At 52.3% G+C, this 20,855-nt stretch overlaps 1 protein-coding gene across 2 annotated transcripts in view; it reads right to left on the bottom strand.

Moving 5' to 3' along the window:
- Positions 1 to 1,007: 1,007 nt before the first annotated feature.
- The window catches only part of Capzb (capping actin protein of muscle Z-line subunit beta), a 112,216-nt gene continuing 92,368 nt past the window's right edge, over positions 1,008 to 20,855 (bottom strand). The window contains exons 5-10 of one of the 2 annotated variants that reach the window (XM_076861134.2): positions 19,388 to 19,529; positions 18,782 to 18,898; positions 6,535 to 6,600; positions 5,795 to 5,871; positions 4,373 to 4,485; positions 1,747 to 1,834 (exon numbers count right to left, since the gene is read on the bottom strand). In XM_076861134.2, coding sequence (XP_076717249.1) covers positions 4,383 to 4,485; positions 5,795 to 5,871; positions 6,535 to 6,600; positions 18,782 to 18,898; positions 19,388 to 19,529 — 505 coding nt within the window. In that variant the 3' untranslated portion in view covers positions 1,747 to 1,834; positions 4,373 to 4,382. Of the gene's footprint in view, positions 1,835 to 4,372; positions 4,486 to 5,794; positions 5,872 to 6,534; positions 6,601 to 18,781; positions 18,899 to 19,387; positions 19,530 to 20,855 lie in introns of both variants that reach the window. The other variant, XM_076861135.2, reaches the window with a different exon arrangement.

The raw sequence follows: 20,855 nt of genomic DNA, 5'->3' as shown, positions 1-20,855 counted from the left end.
GTGGCTCCTTGGAAGGCTCCAGAAGGCAAAGCAAGATCAGTCCTGTCATACGTCACAATTTCTGGGTTTCAAATGTCTGGTCACATGGCTGCACACCTAATAAACAAGAAAACTCATTTATTCAGCACCTCATCTGTGCCAGGCACTGTGTCAATACAACCCTGGGAGGCTGCCGCCCCCTACTGGACACGGGAGGAAAAGGCTCGCTGGAGAGTCCCAGCCCAGGCCCAAAAGCCATTGTGCACACTTAAGGTACTTAAGGTATACAGAAAACACATTTTGGGATTCATCATCTAACAGTTACTCATTTTTTTGCCGCTGCTGTGAAAAAAGCTAAAAACCTAGCAGCCGGGTGAGAGGCGCACACCTGTAATCCAGTGACTCGGGAGGCTGAGGCAGGAGGGCCTGAGGTTTCAGGGCAGCCTGGCAACTCAGACGCTGTCCCAAAAAAGAAAAATGGGCTGAGGATAGCTTAGTGGTGAAGTGCTCCTGGGTTCAACGCTCAGAACCAAAAGAATAATAATAATAATAATAATAATAATAATAATAATAATAATAAAACAAGCTAAGTCAAGCTAGCAAGACTGAGGACTGCAGGCCCTGAATAGGGTTTATTGGATGAGGGGCAGCGAGGATCAAGTGGCCTCAAAGCCCAGGAAGGTAGGTGACAGGGCACCGGGTGGAAGGCAGCGCAGAGAAGAGCGCTGGGTTCTGAAGCGCTGTGGGGTTTTGAGGGGAGAGCCCTCAACTTTTATAGTCTGTTTCTTTGAATCTGCAAAAGGGGCATTTCCCCCACAGTGTGACATGCACGGCTGAGTCGCCTGCACATAGTAGGGGCTTGCTGGCTCCTGCAGCTGCTGTGTTCCCAAGAAGGCAGGACACTGAGGGCTGATCTGGGGTGGGGCAGGAGTGCTCCCGTGTGAGTCCCCTCCCCACCGTGCCCGCCACCTCTGCCCCCACGCGCCAGGTCTCCACACGAGTTCGCAGATGAAAAAACACAACAAGGCCAGTGTGAACTGCGTCCCAGTTACTTTTTTATTTTTTTGTTCTTTTTTTCCTTTTTTTTTTTTAAGTATGGAGGCTCAAGTATAAGATGTAGATTTTTTTGTTTGTTTAAGCTTTACAAAAAAAACAAAATAAAACAAAAAACTCCTTTTGCATTCCATAAAAATTGACAGAAGAGCACCTGGCCAGAAGAGCAGGACGGTCACCCCACCCACACCGTGGTCTCTGCAGGACAGGGGCAGATCTGCGCAGGACGCAAGGCTTTCCTCCCAGAGCCGGCCCTGTCCCCCGACCCCCAGCCCCAAGCAACTCCCAAACACACATGGAATCAGATTTCCAGTTTTTCTTCTATCTTTCACACACCACAGTTATTTCATAAAATTTTTTTGTTTTACATTTTTTACACCAATGTAACAAAAAAGGTGGGAGGGGTGGCCGACAGACAGTGTATTTTATGCCTATAAATGGGGGGGACAGGGCCCAGGTGAACAGAAAACACAGGTCTCTATGGAAATATCGAGAGTTTCGATAGCAAAATGTGGTGGGAAGCAGGCCTCGGAGCCAGAGGAGGGTGTTTATCGGGCTTTATTCTCAGGGAGAGATGGCGCTGTGCGGTCGATGATGCAAGGTGTTATGTGACCTGCTGGGGAGGGAGGGGACAAGGAAAGGGAGCAGAAAACGAGTTTTCTAAGAAAGGAATCTAACGAGTGCATGGCGTGTCCGGTTAGCCGAAGCGGAGGTTTAGCACTGCTGCTTTCTCTTCAACGCCTCCACCAGGTCGTTCTTAAGAGCTTCTTGTTTTGATTTGTCTGCAAAAGTCTGCACAGACCTGCAAGGGAGGAAAGGCGCTGTGAGCGGTGGAATGGGAGGAGGATGTGGAAGGGACCAGGCCTGGAGGGACCAGGCAGAGCGGGCAGAGCTGCAGGACCTGCACCCTCTTGCCTTGCTGGGCCCCAGAGGCCTGCACAGGCAGGTCATCGCTGCCCCGGCCCATGGTGACCTGGCCCTAGCAACCAGAACCCCAGTCTGCTCCTCGGGGCACAGGCTGCAACACCTTCTGGAACCAGGTGGCTTCCAAGCACCATGTGGTGAAGACTCTTGGCTTCAGACCCTCGGCCCCAGGTGGTGGACTCAGGCCAGGGGCCAAAAGGAGCAGACTCTGGGCCGCGAGGCCCTCTACAGCGCTTCCCCCTTCTCCACTCCAGCCCTGCAGGAGGCTGGATGCTCCCCTGGCAAGTCAGGGCGCAGCAGCACCCACAGGTGTCCAGGGACCCGCGTCTGTCTGTGTGTGCTGCGGTCACGTCAGGGCACACGGCAAAGGCAGGGCTTCTGGCTTCTGCTGGGAGGCACTGTGGCTGTTAACGGCCCAGAAAAGCCCTCACCCAAGCTGCAGGAGGTGGGGGAAGGGTGCCCTGGGCCCCCCACTGTCAATCCTGGATCTGTGGGGAAACTTCAGCAAAGCTAGAAACAGGGATTTAGACATTTACACAAAGTACTTCTCATACACTGCGTGTCATTGGATCCTCACACGCATCTCGGAGTCTTCACCATTATTAACCCTCATTTATAGACAAGGAAACTGAGCTCCAAGAAATGCCTCCCCCCGCCCAACATTAGTAACTAACTCACTAATTATTAACAACAGTGTAACAGTTTAGAAGCGGTAAGGACGGGAGGAAGCGAGCGTGGGACAGCGTGCTCAGCCAGGGTCTTGCTCCAGTCCACCCACCGTGACAGAGTGGGGAGGAAGCATGCTGAGAAGGGGTAGCCAGGTGGAGCAGGGCCGGGAGGCCATAGCACCCCGGCCCGGGTTCTGGCTGCTGAACCCTAGAAAATCAGGAAGAGTCCTCGGGAAGCTGAGAAGGGGCGTTGGTATGAGAAGCCATCTGCACACAACTGAAAAAAGTCCCCATGAGAAACGCTGGCGTTTGGTTGATGCTGCCCATCGCCCTGGACTGCCCCAGGATCTGCCATAGCCAGGGGTGGGGCAGGGCACCACCCCAGCAGCCCCTGGTCTCCAAAGCTCAGCTGGTACCAAGGGCTTCCTCAGCTCACAGCAGGGACGGGGATGGGGCGGGGGTGGGAGGGCAAGGAGGCCAAGCAGCAGTGCGGGGCTCCCGGGCCTGGCGTGGCGGGCTCTTCTGGGGAGGAGGAGCTGAGCACACCAGGCCAGGCCCGAGCTGAGTCTAGCCAGCCCCACCCCACAGAGGAGGATCAGGTGGGAGATGGGAAGTCAGAACGAGGAGGCACCAAGAGCAGGGGCTCATCTCACAGGCAGAGCTGGGGAAAGTCACCTAGGCAGAGCATTCAGCAGGAGGACGCACTCTGGGCAGTCGGGTGCCCGGTGCCCACCACCCACCAGGTTTTTTGTGCCAGGAGGCCAAGAGTGGGTGGCCAGGGAAGGGCACTGGGTGGTGCACCTCATGGGAGGCTTCCTGGGAGCACAGCAGGCCACCTGAAGGCCCCAGCTGAGGCTGGAGCTGTGGCCACTGTGGACCTCAAGCCAGTGCCCACGCCTCAGCGCAGGAGGGCAGCCCCTCTGGCACGCACACGCCCTGGCCACCCCGCTGGCATCCCCGTGCCTCTTCTGGGCCAGGCTTTCGGTGTCCAGCCCTGGACCAGATGGGCTCCGCAGCCCCCTGCTCTTGTTTCTAGTTTCTAGAGGCAGCCTCCTCGCCCCCGCTCTCTAGGGGGCTGACTGCTGTCACACATCGTGGTTCCTGGCCATTAACCAACACGAAGACCATTTTCCTTTCCAGCAGTGCAATGCTGAGGATAGCCTCGGCTCGCTAGGGCGGAGGCCACGCTGCCAGGCACCCCAGACATCTCAGATACCACAGGCACGGGTGCCCAGGGGCTCCCGCGTTAGCCAGGATGGCAGGTGATCACAAGGATTGGGAGGGAGGCCACCCTTTCCAGGTCCATGTGCCACTACGACTGGGGCTTATCTTGGTCCTGGGAAAGGAAAAGGGAGGACCTGCTGCACACCCACTGCATGAGGTGACAGAGCCAGAGACACTGCACGAGGTGACAGAAGAGGGCACAGACCCCTGCTTTGAGCTGGTGGGACAGGCGCACACAAGGGGCCTGCTAGTCACCGGACTGGGCTTCTTTAGGAGCAAAAACCCAAATCACACCTCTCCCCCACACCTGGCCTCCGCCCAGAGTACAGTGCACACACGCCACGCACATCACACGTGTCTGGGTTACGTGGGGCTGAGGCCGCACGTTAATGTGGCTGCTCACGGCTGTGAGCGGACTCGGAGGTTAGTGGTGGTTTAAAGGGGTGCGTAGCAGCTGGACGGCGGGTGTTGGCGGGTTGGTGAGTCCTGTTTAGTGGGGGTCTCACGCCTTTCAGGCAGGGTACCTGGATTGGCTTAGTTATCAGGCTGGATGTAGACCTGGCGCTGGGTCAGCACTTGAGAAAGCTCCCTCTGCAACTGTTTAAACTTGTGGTTGTCGGGGAGAGCATCAAGAGATCTACAGAGAGTGTTCAGAGAGGGTGAAGCCAGGGGGCGAGAGCACAGCAACGCAGAACACGGTGTAACAGCCAGGGAAACGCAGGGACAGGAGGGGCTGCGGGAGTCCCCACTGCAGGTCTACCCGGGCAGTGGTCCTGGTTCTCGGGGCTCACACCAACCACCCCACAACACCAATTGCACCACTTCTCGTTTCACAGCTGTGACATGGGGAGTTCGCTTCTCGGTCTTTTGGCCAGGATCAGCTGTAGTGTCTGACCCCCAGGACCACTGGGCTCTTACCTGCTGCAGGCCAGGAAGGGAAGGTGAGGGCCCAAAGGGGACTCCTCCTCTTTTTAAAACTGCAGAGCAGACAACGTAAATGTGCCTCCCAGATAAATTCATAAGGCCAGGCAGCTGGCCTCCGAGGGGGTGTGAGGTCTGGGCAGGGAAAGGGGCTGAGGGCTCCACCAAGGCCACCCTCCAGTCACCCTCCAGCCACACCCGGAGCTGGCTGCAGAATCCATCACAGACTTCATCTGACCCCACCAGCACCGTGCACCCTGCCTCCATGACTGGGAGGGTGCTGAGCAGTGTATGAAAGGTCACACAGCTCAGGCTGACGGGGTCTGGAGAAGCTCCCTCTTCCATGGCTGCCCCTGCACCAGCTGGGATCTGTCTCCTGCCCAGACCACCATGGACCCCGAGTCTCCAGAGAGCTTGCTGGCCTCTGCTCGGCTGACATGGCACAATTCAGGGTGTGAGATGGGTGGGAACAGCTCAGGGCCTGGCAGAGCACAGAGCAGCCAGGGTCCTGTGCAGGCTGGAGGGGGCTCTATCCAAATGCCATGCTCTGCAGCCGGGGCCAGGGTCAGCCAGAGGTGACCACCAGCACTCCCTCCCGTATCCTGGGGTGTGGCTGCTGAAGCTCTCTCAGGCTCTAGCACCCAAGGGCCTGGACATGCTCTAGATGGGCCAGACACTCAGAGGAGCCCAGCTCCAGGGATGAGGGCACTAAAGGCTGTTAAGGAAGGTGAGTCCAGAAACAAAACGGTGGAGGCGAGAACCAAGAGTCACCGTGTGTGCAAAGTACCCAGGGTGCAGTGCCCTCTGGAACAAGCATAGCAATCCCAGAGGGAGGTACTTTTGCCCCATCTTATAGGGGGTGAAGGAAGAGAAGGCCCCCCATGGCATGGCTACTCACTAGCAGACCTGGGGCTTTTATTGAGGCAAGTGCTCCACCAACTGAGCTCTATCCCCAGCCCAGCTGGCAGACCTAGGACTCAAACCGTGTCTTTCGGTTCCAAAACTTGTACTTTTAGGCACATTACCTCAGCCCATTGACGATGTCCTTTGTTTTTCCAAAGTAGATCTCGTTCAGTGTACTTCTGATTTTGTTTTCCATGTCCTGAGGAGGGGGGGAGAGAGGGAAGCCAGCATGGCCAGCAGTTAGGAAGGAAGCCTGAGGCCTACGCCCACCTGCCAACAGCTCAGCCTGCAGTCCCCACTATGGCCACAGGGGGCGGCGCACCACTGCACCAGCACAGGGAGCCCACTCCGGCTGCAAAGACCCCACCTATGACTTGTGCTCTGGCCTTGCAGTCCTGTCCTGGAGGAAGCCCATCCTAGGGCTGGCGGCCAACTCTGACCATGACTGGGAGCAGTTGAAACCACATCACCACCCCTCAGCCTGGCCACCACTTCTGTGAACAATTCTATGAAACTGGAGAGCACTCCCCCCCTCTTCAAACAACTTGATGACAGGCGAGGCCAAGGCGGCCACAATGGAAGCTGCTCCAAGGCCGCCAGCGTTCCAGGCCTGTTTCCTTCCTGAGCCCAGGTCTCTGTTCACACCCAGTTCACTGCAGAGACGGGACTGGGCGCTTCCTAGAGCCAAGGACAGAGAGAGTCTCCCAGAGATCGCATCCAAATCACAAGGCTCTGAAAACCCCAGGCGGGGCGGCAGGAAGTGGACAGAGCGGAGGAGTCACTCCAGAGAGAGGCACCAGCCCACTCCTGGTGAGCACGAGGAGGGAATCCACCAGAGTCCCGGAGCCAGAGGCCCACTCACCTCCACCAGGCGCCCAATATTGGCTATGTGCGGGGAGCAGTCGCTCACAGTTTCATCCTTCTCCATCTGAAAGACAGAAGCATTCCTGCAAATCAGAGAGGGCAGGGGCTCCAAGAAAGCCCAACTCTGAGGCTCGCAAAGGGCCCACAGTCCCTGCTGGTAGCTCTGTGGAGCCAGCCACAGGTGTAAGGGCCCCCCTTTTTAATTGATTTTTTAAAAATAAATAACAGCGGAATGCATTACTATTCATATTACACAGTTTTTTTAATATTTATTTTTTAGTTGAAGTTGGACACAACACCTTTATTTCACTTATTTATTTTTATGTGGTGCTGAAGATCGAACCCAGGATCCCGCATATGCCAGGCGAGCGCTCTACTGCTGAGCCACAACCCCAGCCCCCAGAGCAGTTTTTTATACCTCTGGTTGTATATAAAGTATGTTCACACCAATTCGTGTCTTCATACATGTACTTTGGATGATGTGCATCATATCTCACCATCATTGTTAACCTCCTGCCCCCTCCCACCCCTCTGCCCTATCTAGAGTTCGTCTATTCCTCCCATGCTCCCCCCCTCCCTACCCCATTATGAGTCAGTCACCTTATATCAGAGAAAACATTCGGCAATTGTTTTTTGGGGGGATTGGCTAACGTAGCATTATCTTCTCCAACGCCATCCATTTACCTGCAAATGCTATTTTATTCTCTTTTATTGTTGAGTAATATTCCACTGTGTATATATGCCACATTTTTTTTAATCCACTCATCTACTGAACTGTGCTGCTATATAAGGGCACGTTTCTAGTACAAAACGATTGAAGTTTCGGGTCATCAATAGCCCAGCCAGCAAAACTGACATGATATTTCAGGAGAACATTTTTTGCTGCCTTGGGAAGGGCAGATACCTCCCACGCCACAGCAGGGAGGGCGAGGGGGACCACCCTTGCCAGGTACTGGCTCATCCAGGGTCACCTGGAGAGGCTCACTCATATCTATTACCAATAGGTACAGGCACAAGCTGCTGCTCACCAGTAAGCAACACCGAGTGCTGGGGGTGGGGGATGACAACAGGCCAGCCTGACCGGAGCACCTGGCCACCAACTGTGGGTTTCCCTGTGGCCAGCCTCACTTGTCTGATTTGCCTGTCTTATGCTTTATGCCTTGCTGAGCAAAGGGATAATTATATAAATGTTCAACGTCACTAGAATGAAGATAAGGACACACTGTTAAAATTAAAAAATTTTTTTTTTTTTATTCTGGGGACTGACACTTAGAGGGGCTTAGCCACTCAGCCACATTCCCAACCTTTTTATATTTTATTAGGGAGGGTCTTGCTAAGTTGCCCAGACTGGCTTTGAACTCGAGAGCCTCCTGCCTCAGCCCCCCGAGCTGCTGGGATTACAGGCGTGGGCCACTGCACCCAGCTGAAAACAATCTGAGAGCTGGAGTAAGTTAATTAAGAAATGGAAAGAAAAATCAGGACGGCCACAGAGCAGAGTCAAGGCCGGCACCTCCTGAGGACAGGAAGGGGTGGGTGTGGGGTGGGACCGTGTGCTCAGGGGTCCACGACTCTGTGTCCCACCTGCTCCTGCCCGTCTTCATCAGGGTCAGTGACCGCAGGCTGGGAAGGCAGAACAGAGCCAGGTAAGCAGGGCCGAGAAGCAGACAGGTGAGCCGAGGGTAGCCAAGAACCGGGCACTTCAGATACCAGGCTTCAAGGTCAGATAAACCCGACAGCCCTCACAGCAGTCCTTGAAAATGACTGCTGATGGCGTACTTGCTCCCAGAGGAGCAGGGACACTAGGGGGCGGCAGTGCTGACCTGACTACAAGGCCTGAGGGACGGGAGGGCAAGGTGGTGGTATTCCACTGTGTATATATGCCACTGAAGGCCCCACTGTGTGTGTGTGTGTGTGTGTGTGGGGGGGGGAACTGGGGACTGAACCAGGGGTGTTCTCCAATGGCTACATCCCTAGCCCCCCTTTTGTTTTGAGACAGGGTCTAGTTCGGAGGCTGAGGCTGATCTTGAACTTGCGATCTTCCTGTCCATTTATAAATGCAGCAAGACGCTGAGACAGGGGGATTGCAAGCTTGAAGCCAGGCTCAGTAACTTAGTTGAGACCCTGTCTCAAAATAAAAAACAAAAAGGGGTGAGGATGTGGCTTAGAAACTGATCCAGATACAAACTTTTTTTTTTTTTTTAATTTTAGTATTTTTTTTCCCAAGATGAGGTGTCGCTATGCTGCTCATGAACTTGTGATCCTCCAGCATTAGCCTTTTGAGTAGTGATGACAGATGTGTCACTGCAGCCAGCAGGCACTGGCTTTTAAGAGAGCCTCGGACAGAGTTCATCCACTTAAAAGCTGAGGGGTTTAAGGGGAGAAATAGGGTGCTCACTCAGCAGGATGTTATCAGAGGAAGACCAAGTTTACTGAGTGACAGTCTGGACCCCGTGGCCTTGCAGGGCCCTCCCAAAATTACGCCACTGAACCTCTACAGAACAAAGAGGCTGGCTCTGGAGGATGGCTGCCAAGGCCGGTTAAATGCAGAAGAGGGAGGGGAACGCTAGGATGACCAGCTTCCCAGCCTTGCTGGGCCCCAAACCATCCAGGGCACTCTTTGGTGAGTGATCTTGGGGTCTTGATCCTGGGAGACTGCAAAGGGCCCCCTAAGACTGGGGTGGTGTGAGTGCAGGGGAACTCGAAGGTGATGCGGGGCCCCCACTTGGCCTCAGGTCTGATACACACTCCACCTGGGCAGCCTTGTTTGTTGGATCATCTTCTCTCAGAAAAAGCCTATTGCCAGGACAACTGGTGGGTGTTCTGTTGAACAGGAGCTGGGAGCTCACTCAGGAGGAAGGAGGGTGCTCCTTCCACCGGTTTCTAACTGGACTTTCTGGACGCGCGCTTGCTCTCTCCACAGGGAAATGGTTACAGTGCTCAGATTCGGGGCTGCTCCATTCAGGAGCAGCCTGCAGGGGACTGATCAAAATGAACTTTGTCCTTCCAGCAAATTCATCTTTCTCCTGCCCCAGAGCTCTACACAGAGGGCAGATTCCTGTTCTCCTTGCCCCTCAGGGAAAGGGTGAGGGCTTTGAACCACTGAAGGCCCCACTGTGTGTGTGTGTGGAGGGGTACTGGGGACTGAACCAGGAATGTTCTCCAATGGCTACATCCCTAGACCCCCTTTTGTTTTAAGACAGGGTCTAGATTGGAGGCTGAGGCTGATCTTGAACTTGTGATCTTCCTGCACCACTACGCCCAGCCTGAAGGCCCCATTTTAAATGAGAACCAGCAGTCCAAGGAGAGGGCCAAGAGCTCATCACCAGGTAAGTCCAGTCACACCAGCAACTCAGACTTTTGGTTCCCATCTTTGTGCTTCAGAGTCAAAAGCGACTTTCTGACAAAAGTTGAAAACACTGGACAATCAAAGGAAACACAAGGTTTGGGTTGGGGGACAGATACACTCCCCAGGAGCACTAGAGGGGCCCTCAAACAGGTTGGGAACCTGAGCCTGAGTAAGAGGCCTGGGAGAGGGGAGGGAGGCGGGCTGGTGGGTGCAGTGGGGCTGGGACCTGGCACCCAGACTTCTTTCCATGGCCCCCTTGCCACCCCCTGCTGACGCCCCTCCACACCTGGCCAGGTGGGCTTGCTGGCAGTGCTGACCACCACAAACAGACCTATTTTTGTAATGCGTACATTATTACATCTTATAAAAGTGGCTGCCAGAAGGAAAACATTTTTATGTGCTGTGGCCTAGCAGATGTTCCACAAGGTGGTTCCAACTGAGTCTGGAGTCAGAGCCAGGCTGCCTAACCCCAACCAGACCCTCCCCTCTGCTCCGTGGCCTGAGATGGAGATGAAACGGGCAAGCGCTCGGACCATGACAGCTGTTCTCCTGGAAAGGGGGGACAGTCTTCTTCTGTCGCAAGGCACCTTTCAGCCAGCACAGTCGGAGGCAGAGCCTGCAAGAAGCCAGCTCCCCTCAGTCCCAGCAGCTGCCATCAGGCCAGGAGGCCCCTGGGACGGTGCGCAGAGCAGGGGCCTTGGCTGTCTAGGCTCTGACCTCCTTGCCTTCACCTCACACGATGAGCCACCACAGAAAACAGTCGAGCCCGTGGAGTGGCAGCTCTAGGGCCCGTCAGAACAAAGCTCCACCCCGACCCTCTGGCCCTTGGCGTCTTCCTGGTTGCCAAGCTGTGCTGTGGGCACGAGACTGGTTGGAGGCCAGGATAACCTGCTGCCAAGCCAGAGACAGTGGTCAGACAGCTGCCCATGGCAGGCCAGGACTGCCCAGTGTAGGAAAACCTAGAGTCTAAACCTACACATACTCTAGAAGACTGGTGGCAGCAGCAGTAAGAGCTGCTCTTTATTGAGTAGAAAATGTGTTGACATGGTAAGAGCTTTCACAGTAGAATCACCAACTCTACAGTGAAAACCCTGCATTTCAGAGAGGTGAAGTGGTTTGTCCTGGTCACATGGCTCAAAAGCACAGGGTGAGGCCCTGAACGCAAGTCTGGATGATTCCCAAGCCCGTTACCTTCCCAGAGACCCCTCTGCTGCCATTTACTCTACATTCTTTACCAGAAGAGCTGAGAGCAAACCACAGGCTGGGCTCAGAAATCCCACCTCATCCACTCTCCCCACCTCATCCGCTCCCGCCCTGTCCTCCAGTCAGGGAAGGGTGCAGGGAGGAAGCCTGGGGCTGGGTCAGCCCACCCAGGCCACTGGACAAATGCCCAACCAGTCTCAGAAGCCCCACTGCTGGAGTGTCACCACCCAGGCGACCTCATGAACACAGGAGCTGCTGCAGCTGCACCTCGGCAAGCCGGAGCTCCCAGACCTGCCCTGAGCTTGGCCTGGCTCACCATGGGCACCCTCCAGCTGGAAGGAAGGACTGGAGCTTTGTCCCCCTTAGGAAACCACACGCCTGGCTTAACCACCAGCCCAAGTCTGGGAGGGCTTTCCTGTCCCCAAGACATGTTAGGGCTGCTGCTTGCACACGCCCTACCTGGTCGCCCCATCTGACAGAACATCCCACCTCTGTGTCTAAATATTTACAATCTGAAAAAAATATCAACTGAACATCTGCAGGCCCTTCCCCAGATGGGCGACTGTGGATCTCTTTCCAGAGGCTCAGCCCGCCTCCTTCCCACATCTCTGCCGTCGCATGGGTCCCTCAGTGCAGCTTCCTGCTCACCACGTTGGTACCTGGCGCCCCACACTGTCTTTCCTATTTTTTTTTCCAGTTGTAGATGGACATTGTATCTTTATTTATTTTTATGTGGTGCTGAGGACCGACTCCAGGCCTCAAGCATGCAAGGCAAGTGCTCTGCCTCTGACACAACCCCGCCACCCCCACTTTAAAATTTTTTGTTGTTGTTGTTGTAGCCAACACTTTTTTACCTGCTCCGGGACTTCCTGCTGGGGCCTCTGGAAGCCTGCCAAGGGGCTCCTTCTGCCCACCTGCCCTCACATGCGCCCCCCAGCCCTGGCAGTAGGGCTCCAGGAGGCCGTAACGAGCCTCCACGAGGCCTGTAGCTCACCTTCCCTGATAGCCCACAGCTGCGGGGACTTGCCAAAGCACTTTCTAACCATATCCCTGAGATGCCTCTGGTGGAGGTAACGAAAGGCCACTGTGCTGGTGGGTTGGGCACAAGCTCACACTCGGAGTGTCCTGGCCAGCTGGGAAATGAGCTGCCATTCATCACAGTGACAGGCCCCACTGAGAGTGGCTATCAGTTCGTTCACCTGTGCCCCATAAGCCATCTAACGGGAAAGCTCCTGCAGACAGGGCTGAGAGTGCTCGGGGTCACACACACAGGCAAGGGCCCGAGACAGGCTGCTGCCGCCGCTGCTGCTGGGGTAGGAGGTGTGACAGGAGGATGGGGACACTGCTTGGCCATACCCTGGGGTGCTTCTGACAGCTGACCAGGACGGCCTGAAGGTCTTCGCCCAGCACCAAGGTCCTGGTGAGGCAGCTCCTCAAACACAGGGCCTCCCTCTCTCTCTGATGGGGGCTGAGCGTGGGATGCTGCTGAGGAGGACGGGGCCCCGCCTGGCACTGAGGACTGTGCAGTGCTGGAATGAGGAAGCCCCCTCAACCCCACTGCTCACACCCTGGGGGTCACCTGGTGCCGACGGCTCTGCTCCCAAACACCTCCCATCCTGAGGCTCCTCCTTGACCCCCTTCCTTCCGTGGCCTAATCACTGGCTCCAGCTGCCACCCACCTCTTCACTGACCTCCTTGCCACAGGCTCATCTCCTCCAGCCCCCTGGAGGGTGCCCAGTCCGGCCATCACCCTCTCCTGTCAACCTGGCCTCCATGTCAACTGGCAGGACCATGGCCTGAAAACGCAGATCTGTTCATGCTAACCCCCTCCGTCCTCACTCCCTCCAGCAGCAAGCGCACCTCCTGGGGTTAACTGGTTTCTCAGAAGCCCAGAGGACAGTGTCCTGCCCACACTGAGCTCACTGCTTAGCATGCTTCCATCTGAGTGTTTACTTAGCAACTACTGAATGGCAGGTGGGGGGCGGGGGGCAGACTGACAGCAAGAGTGTGGTGTGGTAGAAAGTGGCACAGATGGATTTTTTTTTGTCAGACCAGTCTGGGTTCAAATCCTCTCTCTGCCTACTACTGGTCAAGCCATGGCAGGCAAGTTATTTAGTAGCTTGAGCCTCAGTTTCCTCATCTGTTAAATAGCAAGGATAACTCTACCTTACTTACAGTCTAACCAGAGTCAGCCTGCACAACCGCGCATGTTTACTATGAATGACTGATTTGCTCAACTTTCCTGGAACCCCTCATCTCGCATCCACAGCAACTGCAGACATTTTTCCAGGGTTCATCCGGGACTTGTAGCTAAACCCCTCACCTCTTATTTTCCCTGCTTGCTCAGAAGCTGCGCATCATTAACTTAGATTGTCTACCTCACTGCTCCCCTCCCCCCCTTCATAGTTACTTATACTGGAAAGGAGCCCCAGCTTTGCTGCACCCAGATGAATTATGGGATTGGCTCTAAGAATGATGACAGAAGCATGAATTTCCTCATTAAGCCCCAAGAGCAAAAGGCAATGCAAACAAGGCCTATGGCCCCGCCCAGGTGTGCCGAGGACAGCCACTCATCAGGCCCGTTTGGCTTGGCAGGAGCCCCTGCACAAGGCAGGTGGGAACCAGACGCTGACCATGGGCTGACAGCTCTGACTGAGACTATTAGGAAGGCTGAGGATTAAATATTTGTCCAGGTCACTGTATACCGGGTGGAATTATAAACGGTTCAGAGCGGTAAGTGATGCAGGAAGCAGTCTCCGGATACAGATTTAGGGTTTCCCATTTCCCACCCACTCCCCAAGTGGCGGGGTAGGCAGGCAGGCTGTGCTGGAGCTGGCTCCCTGGGGGTTCTACTGGCCTTGCCAGTCAGTGGCTCCTGGAAGGGAAAGGTCTGTTTCCATGCAGCAAGATGGACTCCACCCCAGAGCACACCAGTGCTTCCTGCTGGGACCGGGTGGGGACAGGCCTGCCCTGAGGCCAGACCAGGACATCCCAAGCTCCCAAGCTCCCTCTGGCTTCTGGTTCCCTAACACAGCAAAGACCCTGACACAGCGGGGGTGGGGGGTGGGGGTGGTGGGGGGTGGTGGGTGTGTGTGTGTGTGTGTGTGTGTGTGTGTGTGTGTGTGTGGCGGGGGTTGCATGAAGCCCACAGGTGGTCTGAGGGCCATGTGCAGCCTTGGGAGTGCTGGCCAGCTTCTACACTGCCATTCCTTTTTAAAAGCACAATGAAGCTGTTGTCACTAGTAAAATACAAATTTTTTTTAGTTGTCAATGGACCTTTATTATTTATTTATATGCGGTGCTGAGAATTGAACCCAGTGCTCACATATGCTAGGCAAGCACTCTACCACTGAGCCATAACCCCATGCCAAAATACAAATTTGCTTAAAAGATTTACTAAACTGACCCTTTCTGCCATATTTTTTTTTCTATCAAGAGCCATTAGTTGGTATCACACTGATACCAAAACCAGATAAGGACACATCTAGGAAAGAAAACTACAGCCAATATCCCTGATGAACTTAGATGAGAAAATCCTTAATATTAACAAATTGTATTCAACAACATGTTAAGAAGTTTGGCTATTACAACCAAGTTGGTTTTATCCAAGGATGCAAGGATGGTTTAACATATGCAAATCAACAAATGAAGTTCATCACATAATTAGAATTAAGGACAAAAATCACTTGGTCATCTTGATAAATGCAGAGAAAGCCTTCAAAAAAATTTAGCACCCACGCATGATTAAAACACTGAAGAATCTAGGGAAAAAGGAACCTCCCTCAACATCCTGAAGGCCATGTACAAAACATCAAGTCAATGTCATAATGCATGGAGAAAAACTGGAAGCATTTCCTCTAACATCTGAAACAAGATGAGGCTGTCCACCCTCACCACTCCTATTTAATACAGTTCTAGTAATTCTAGCCAGAGCACCTAGGCAAGAGAAGGAAATAAAAGGGATAAAAACAGGAAAGGAAGTCATGAAAGTATCACTGTTTGTAGATGACATGATCCTCTACCTAGAAGATCCAAAGAACCCCACCAGAAGACTGCTAGAGCTAATAAACAACGCAGCAAAGCAGCAGGGAACAAAATCAGCGTATCCATTACTATATGCCAATAATAAATCTGCAGAGAAAGCAACCAGGAGAACAATCTCATTCACAAAACCCTCAAAACAAAAACAAAACCTAGGAATAAATCTATTAACCAAGGAAGTGAAACACCTCTATAACGGAAATATACAACACTACCCTGCAGAAAGAAAACCGGAGAAGGTACAAGAAGATGGAGGAGAGACCTCACAACTTCATGAACAGGCAAAATCAATATTGTTAAATGGCCATACTCCCAAAGCAATATACAGATTAGATAAAATCCACATCAAAACACCAATGACATTCTTCACAGAACTAGAAAAAACAGTCCTAAAATTCATTTGGAAGAATAAAAGATCCAGAATAGCCAAGGCAATTCTAAGCCAAAAAAGCAATGCTGGAGGCATCACAACCTGACTTCAAACTGTACTTCAGAGCTACAGCAACACGGCAGTAGTGTGAAACAGACACCCAGACCAAGGGAACAGAATAGGACACAGAGACAAACACATCCATCTACAGTCTTCCGATCCTTGACAGAGGTGCCCAAAACATACACTGGAGGAAAGATAGCCTTTAAAGCAAATGGTGCCGGGACAACTGGTTACCCATACATAGAGGAAGGAGAGCAGACCCTTACCTCTCACCCTGCACAAAAGTCAACTCAAAATAGAGCAGAGATCTCGGAATCAGACCAGAAACTATGCAACCCCTAAGAAGAAAACGCAGGGTGAACACTCCAGCAGAGAGGCAAGGACCCCCAAAGCTCAGGATATAATGCCAAGAGTTCATAAACAGGATGGCATCAAAGCCAACCCCCAAAACCAAGGCTGAAAACTTTTGTTAGCTACTCTTTGGACAGAATACCCAGAATACATAAAAAACTAAAACTTCACAGCAGAAAAACCAACCCAATGAACACAATGAACTAACCACTTTTCCAAAGAAGAAATACAAATGGCAATAAATATATTTTAAAAAGTTTAACATCCTTAGCCATCAGGGAAATGCAAATCAAAACTACACTGAGATTTCATCTCACTCCAGTCAGGATGGCAGCCATCAGGAATACAAACAATAATAAATGCTGGAGAGAATGTGGAGAAAAAGGAGCACCTTTACCCTGTTGGTGGGACTGTAAATCAGAACAACCACTATGAAAATCCATACGGAGGTCCCTCAGAAGACTAGGCATGGACCCTCTTTATGACCCAGCTACCCCACTTCTTGGTATTTATCCTAAAGAATTAAATTCTTCATACACGGTGACAACACGCACAACCATGTTTACAGCAGCACAAGTCACAACAGCCAAATTATGCAACCAGCCTAGGGGTCCACCAATAAATGGGTAAATAAAGTGCGATAATATACACAGTGAGTTTTTTTTCATCCATAAAGAAGAATGAAATTCTGTCACTTGCAGGAAAATGGATGAAATTTGAGAACATTACGTTAAGCAAAATAAGCCAAATTCAGAAGGTCAAGGGTCATGTTTTCTCTCCTATGTGGAAGCTAGAGAAGAAAAGAAAAGAGGTGTGTGCGGGGAGGGGGATCTTATTAAAATCAAAGGGAGACCAATAGAGGAAGAAAGTGGGGGCGGGGGAAGGGGATAGAAGGGGAGGGAGGGAGAAATATTGAGAAATGATATTGGCCAAATTACATTGCTATATTGTAAACATGTATGGGTATGTTACAAAAAGCCCCCATTATGTACGATTATAATAAACCAATAAAAAATCAGGGAAAAAATAAGTGGTACATGCCTGTATTTCCAGCAACTTGGAAGACTAAGGCAGAAGGATTGCAAGTTTGAGGCCAGACTGGGCAACTCATACAGAAACCTCATCTCAAAATAATAAGGAATATTACTCAACCTTAAAGAAGAATGAAATCATGACATTTGAAGGTAAATGGATGGAGCTGGGAATATCATGCTAAGTAAAATAAGCCAATGCCCCCAAACCAAAGGCTGAATGTTTTCTCTAATATGCAGATGCTATTTCACAATAAGGGGGTGGGGATAGAGGTACTTTGGATTACGCAGATGGGAGTACAGGAGGAGGAGGGGGTATGGGGGTGGAAAGGATAGCAGAATGAAGTAGACATTATTAAACTAAGTACCTATATGACTACATGACCAGTGTGATTCTATATTATGTATGACCAGAAGAATTTTTGTATGATGTGTCAAAATGCATTTTACTGTCCTGTGTAACTAATTATAATAATAATAAAAAGGGGATGGGGACCTAGCTCAGTAGTAGAGCACCCTGGATTCAATCCCTAGTATTGCCCCCCCCCAAACTTATTAAAAATCTAATTATCTTTTGTGTGTGTGTGGGGTGCTAGACACGTGCTCTGCCACTGGGCCACGTTCCCAGCCCCAAGCATAGTTTTCTTATGGATAGAAAATTTCCTGATGCTGAGGGGATCCTCACACTGAAAAGTCAGGAGCTTCAGAACGGGAGGGGAGAAGCAGCAGGCTCCCTCCAGAAGCCCTCCAGGCTGCTGTGCTTCTGCCAGTCCTGACCTGTCTGAGGCCAAGCGCTGCCCATTCTGAGCCAAGCTCTGCTCCCCATGGGCCTTCTCTTTCCCCTTTACACAAAGCTTCCTGCTGCACTACATGGGCCCAGGTGAAGTCCTCTCTCAGGACAGACATGGAAGGCTCCGGAAGGTGTCAAGGTGTTAGAATGGAATTTCCCTTCGAATGGACGTAGAGTCTTAACCCACTTAGATTCTTCCAGCAGTGTCTGATGCTGACACTGAGAGCAGCCGTTGTGAAGGACAGGCGGGGCCTTGTAGTCCAGGCTCCAAACTCACCTTAGACACAGGCTGGGAGGGAAACGTGGGGCCTGGTTGCTAGTGATACCCAAAGAGAAGAGATGAGAGAAATGGACAAGAGGCATTTCTCAAATTTATTGCTTATGAAGAACTCCCTGGAGAATTTTGTTAAAATGCCGGATCCTGAGGTGATAGGTACAGATGAGGCCCATGATTTCTACATTTCTTTTTTTTTTTTTAAAGACATCGATGGACCTTGATTTTATTCATCTGTTTATATGCGGTGCTGAGAATTGAGCCCAGTGCCTCATTCATGCCAGACAAGAGCTCTGCCACTGAGCCCCAGCCCCAGCCCCAGCCCAGATTCCTGCATTTCTAACAAGCTGTTCAATGACACTGATGCTGGTCCTCAGACTGTGCTGAACAGCGAGATGCAGAGATCCTGAGCTGCTGAAGAGTGACTTGGAGCTGGGGTGACCTGACTTGGTGGCCACTTTTGGCCACAGGGATGCCAAGTGGAGCAGTGCACCCTCTCTCAGAGCACAACATGTGCCTGGAGCACAGGGTGAGGTGACCCTGGTAAGTGAGAAGAAACCATGGCTGAGCCTTGTCCTACTAGCAGGGAGCCAGCTGGGAAAGGGGAGGAGTGTGCGGTGCATGTAGCTCTGAGCGCTGATCTGAAAACTGATGTGCATTTACAGCTGGTCAAATGCGCCTAACCCAAGTGAGAACTGCTTGCCTGTCCAGCAGAAGGTCAGCTCTGAGGCTGGCCACCGTGGACACTGGCAAGAGGTTGCCAACAGGAACTCTACCTGTCTGGTGAGGCTGCCTCCGAGATTCATGGTGCCCGAGCCGGATTTGTTGGTTTGCAGCCACAGCATCACCGTGGAGGTCAACTTGTAATGGGCAGTGCGGCCACTGGACTTCTCCTGGGGGGATGAGACAGACATCAGAACTAGGGTGCAACCCAAGCTGAGGAGGGCCTCAAGGGTCCCTGAATTCAGGGTCACCCTAATGTGCCACTTTCTGAGTCACCGCTGCAGCACTACCTTCCTTAAAAATCCCAAATGGTGGGCTCGGGATGTGGCTCAAGTGGTAGCGCGCTTGCCTGGCATGCATGAGGCACTGGGTTCGATCCTCAGCACCACAAAAAAGAAAATAAAGATACTGTGTCCACCTAAAACTAAAAAAAAAAAAATCCCAAATGGCTTTTGAAGGGCAGGACCTACAGTCGCACATAGTAGGTCTTTTCAGGATCTTCATCTTCAATGACCACTGCAATCTTGACTAAATGCCGTCTGGGCACTGTTATGGATCACAGCAGGCCCCTCAGGGGAACATCTGCTGGACAATGGGCTGTACTGCTGGCAGGGGCATCTGTGCTGAGGCCCTGGCTGCCAGCTGCTGGGGAGGCTTACCTGCACTTCTACCACATGGATGGAGTCCCAGCAGCCCTTGATCTTCTTGGATCCATCTCCAGCCTTCTTTATGAGGATCACTCCAGCAAAGCCGTGATCCAGATCCCAGAGGTAGACAGATGAGACACCACCTTCAAAATACCTGCAAGAGACAGCCGTGTGCCCATGAGAGGCCAGGTTGAGTTACAGATCATCAGCCTGAGTCCTGGGCTGTCACCTGGCAAGGACGCACTTAGACAACTGTCGCACTTAGACAACTGTCGGGGATTAAGGACCCTCCCTGTAATGCTTCCAGGGCCCATCCTTGGATGTATCTTGATCATCCTTTAGTTAGAAGAGGGTGCTGCATCCTTAATGGGGTAACAGAAAGAGCAAGGGCTTAGGAGTCAGAGAGATGAACTTGGTTTTGAGCTCTGTGTCTTTGTTAATCTTACTAAATGTCTCTGGGCTTCAGGTTCTGCCCAGATAAAGGGTTCATCACAGTGAGTGACACAGTAGACCATCAATGGAAGCCACTGCTGCTGGAGTAGTCATTACTGCAGATGACTCTGTCTGATATTCGATGGGAAGGCTCTCTGAGAAGGGAAATGGGAAAACACAGCCACCCCTGCCTCCCCAGCCAGGCAGGCCAAGGCTCCTATTGGTGGTAGTGGTGGTTTTTTTTTTTTTTGTATAACTGCTAGGAATTGAACCCAGGGCCTTGGCACATGCCAGGCAAGTGCTCTAGCACTGAGCCAAACCCCAGGCTCTCCTGTCAGTTCTTTAAAACAACTTGCTACAAAACCCCAACCAGAATCGAAGGCTAAATTCAGGACAAGAGCTTCCTCCTCAGCTCCAAGTCAATATGGGAAGTCCCTAATTATGACCAAAGGGAAGAGGGAAAGAAAAGGCTGGGAGGACAGCTAATGAGCCGGGATCCCAAGCCCTAGGGCCCACGTCAACTGCTGTGGCTGAGGAACTCCCTGAGGAGAGATCTGAAGGGCGGAACCAGCTGCCATGCGACTGCAAGCTCTGCAGGCAACAGCTCTGTCCTGAGAAGTCAGAATCACGGGTCTTTTTACCAGAAAGCCCAGGGCCTGTGGGACCACAGAAGCCCTGAGAGAACAGCAGAGCAGGCCAGCGGGGTGGCGCCACCACGGGACCTCAGGCCCGGCAGCCCACAGGCTGGCCGCAGGTGTACAGCAGGCACAAGACACAGCCCAAAGCTGTGGGGTGCTCAGCAAGCAACGACCTGCTGAGCGCGACTGGGGAGCAGCTGTGAACTTGGACCATGGGGAAAACATCTACTTACAGAACTGTTGAGAGAAGAAATCAAAACAATAAAGGAAAGTAGATAACCAACAAATACTGTTGTTTCTGACGTTAAAATAAAAGTACCCCAAACGAACACGCATCTGTGAATTACATCCCGACACAGCTGTTCTACAATAAAGAAACGCATGTGGCAAGTGCCAGTGTGCAGAGCGCA

The sequence above is a fragment of the Callospermophilus lateralis genome, chromosome 7 (assembly GCF_048772815.1).
Source record: "Callospermophilus lateralis isolate mCalLat2 chromosome 7, mCalLat2.hap1, whole genome shotgun sequence".
In the NCBI taxonomy this organism is placed as follows: Eukaryota; Metazoa; Chordata; class Mammalia; order Rodentia; family Sciuridae; genus Callospermophilus; species Callospermophilus lateralis.
Note: the sequence above shows the minus strand (reverse complement) of the source record. Positions and strands in the feature narration are given on the sequence as shown.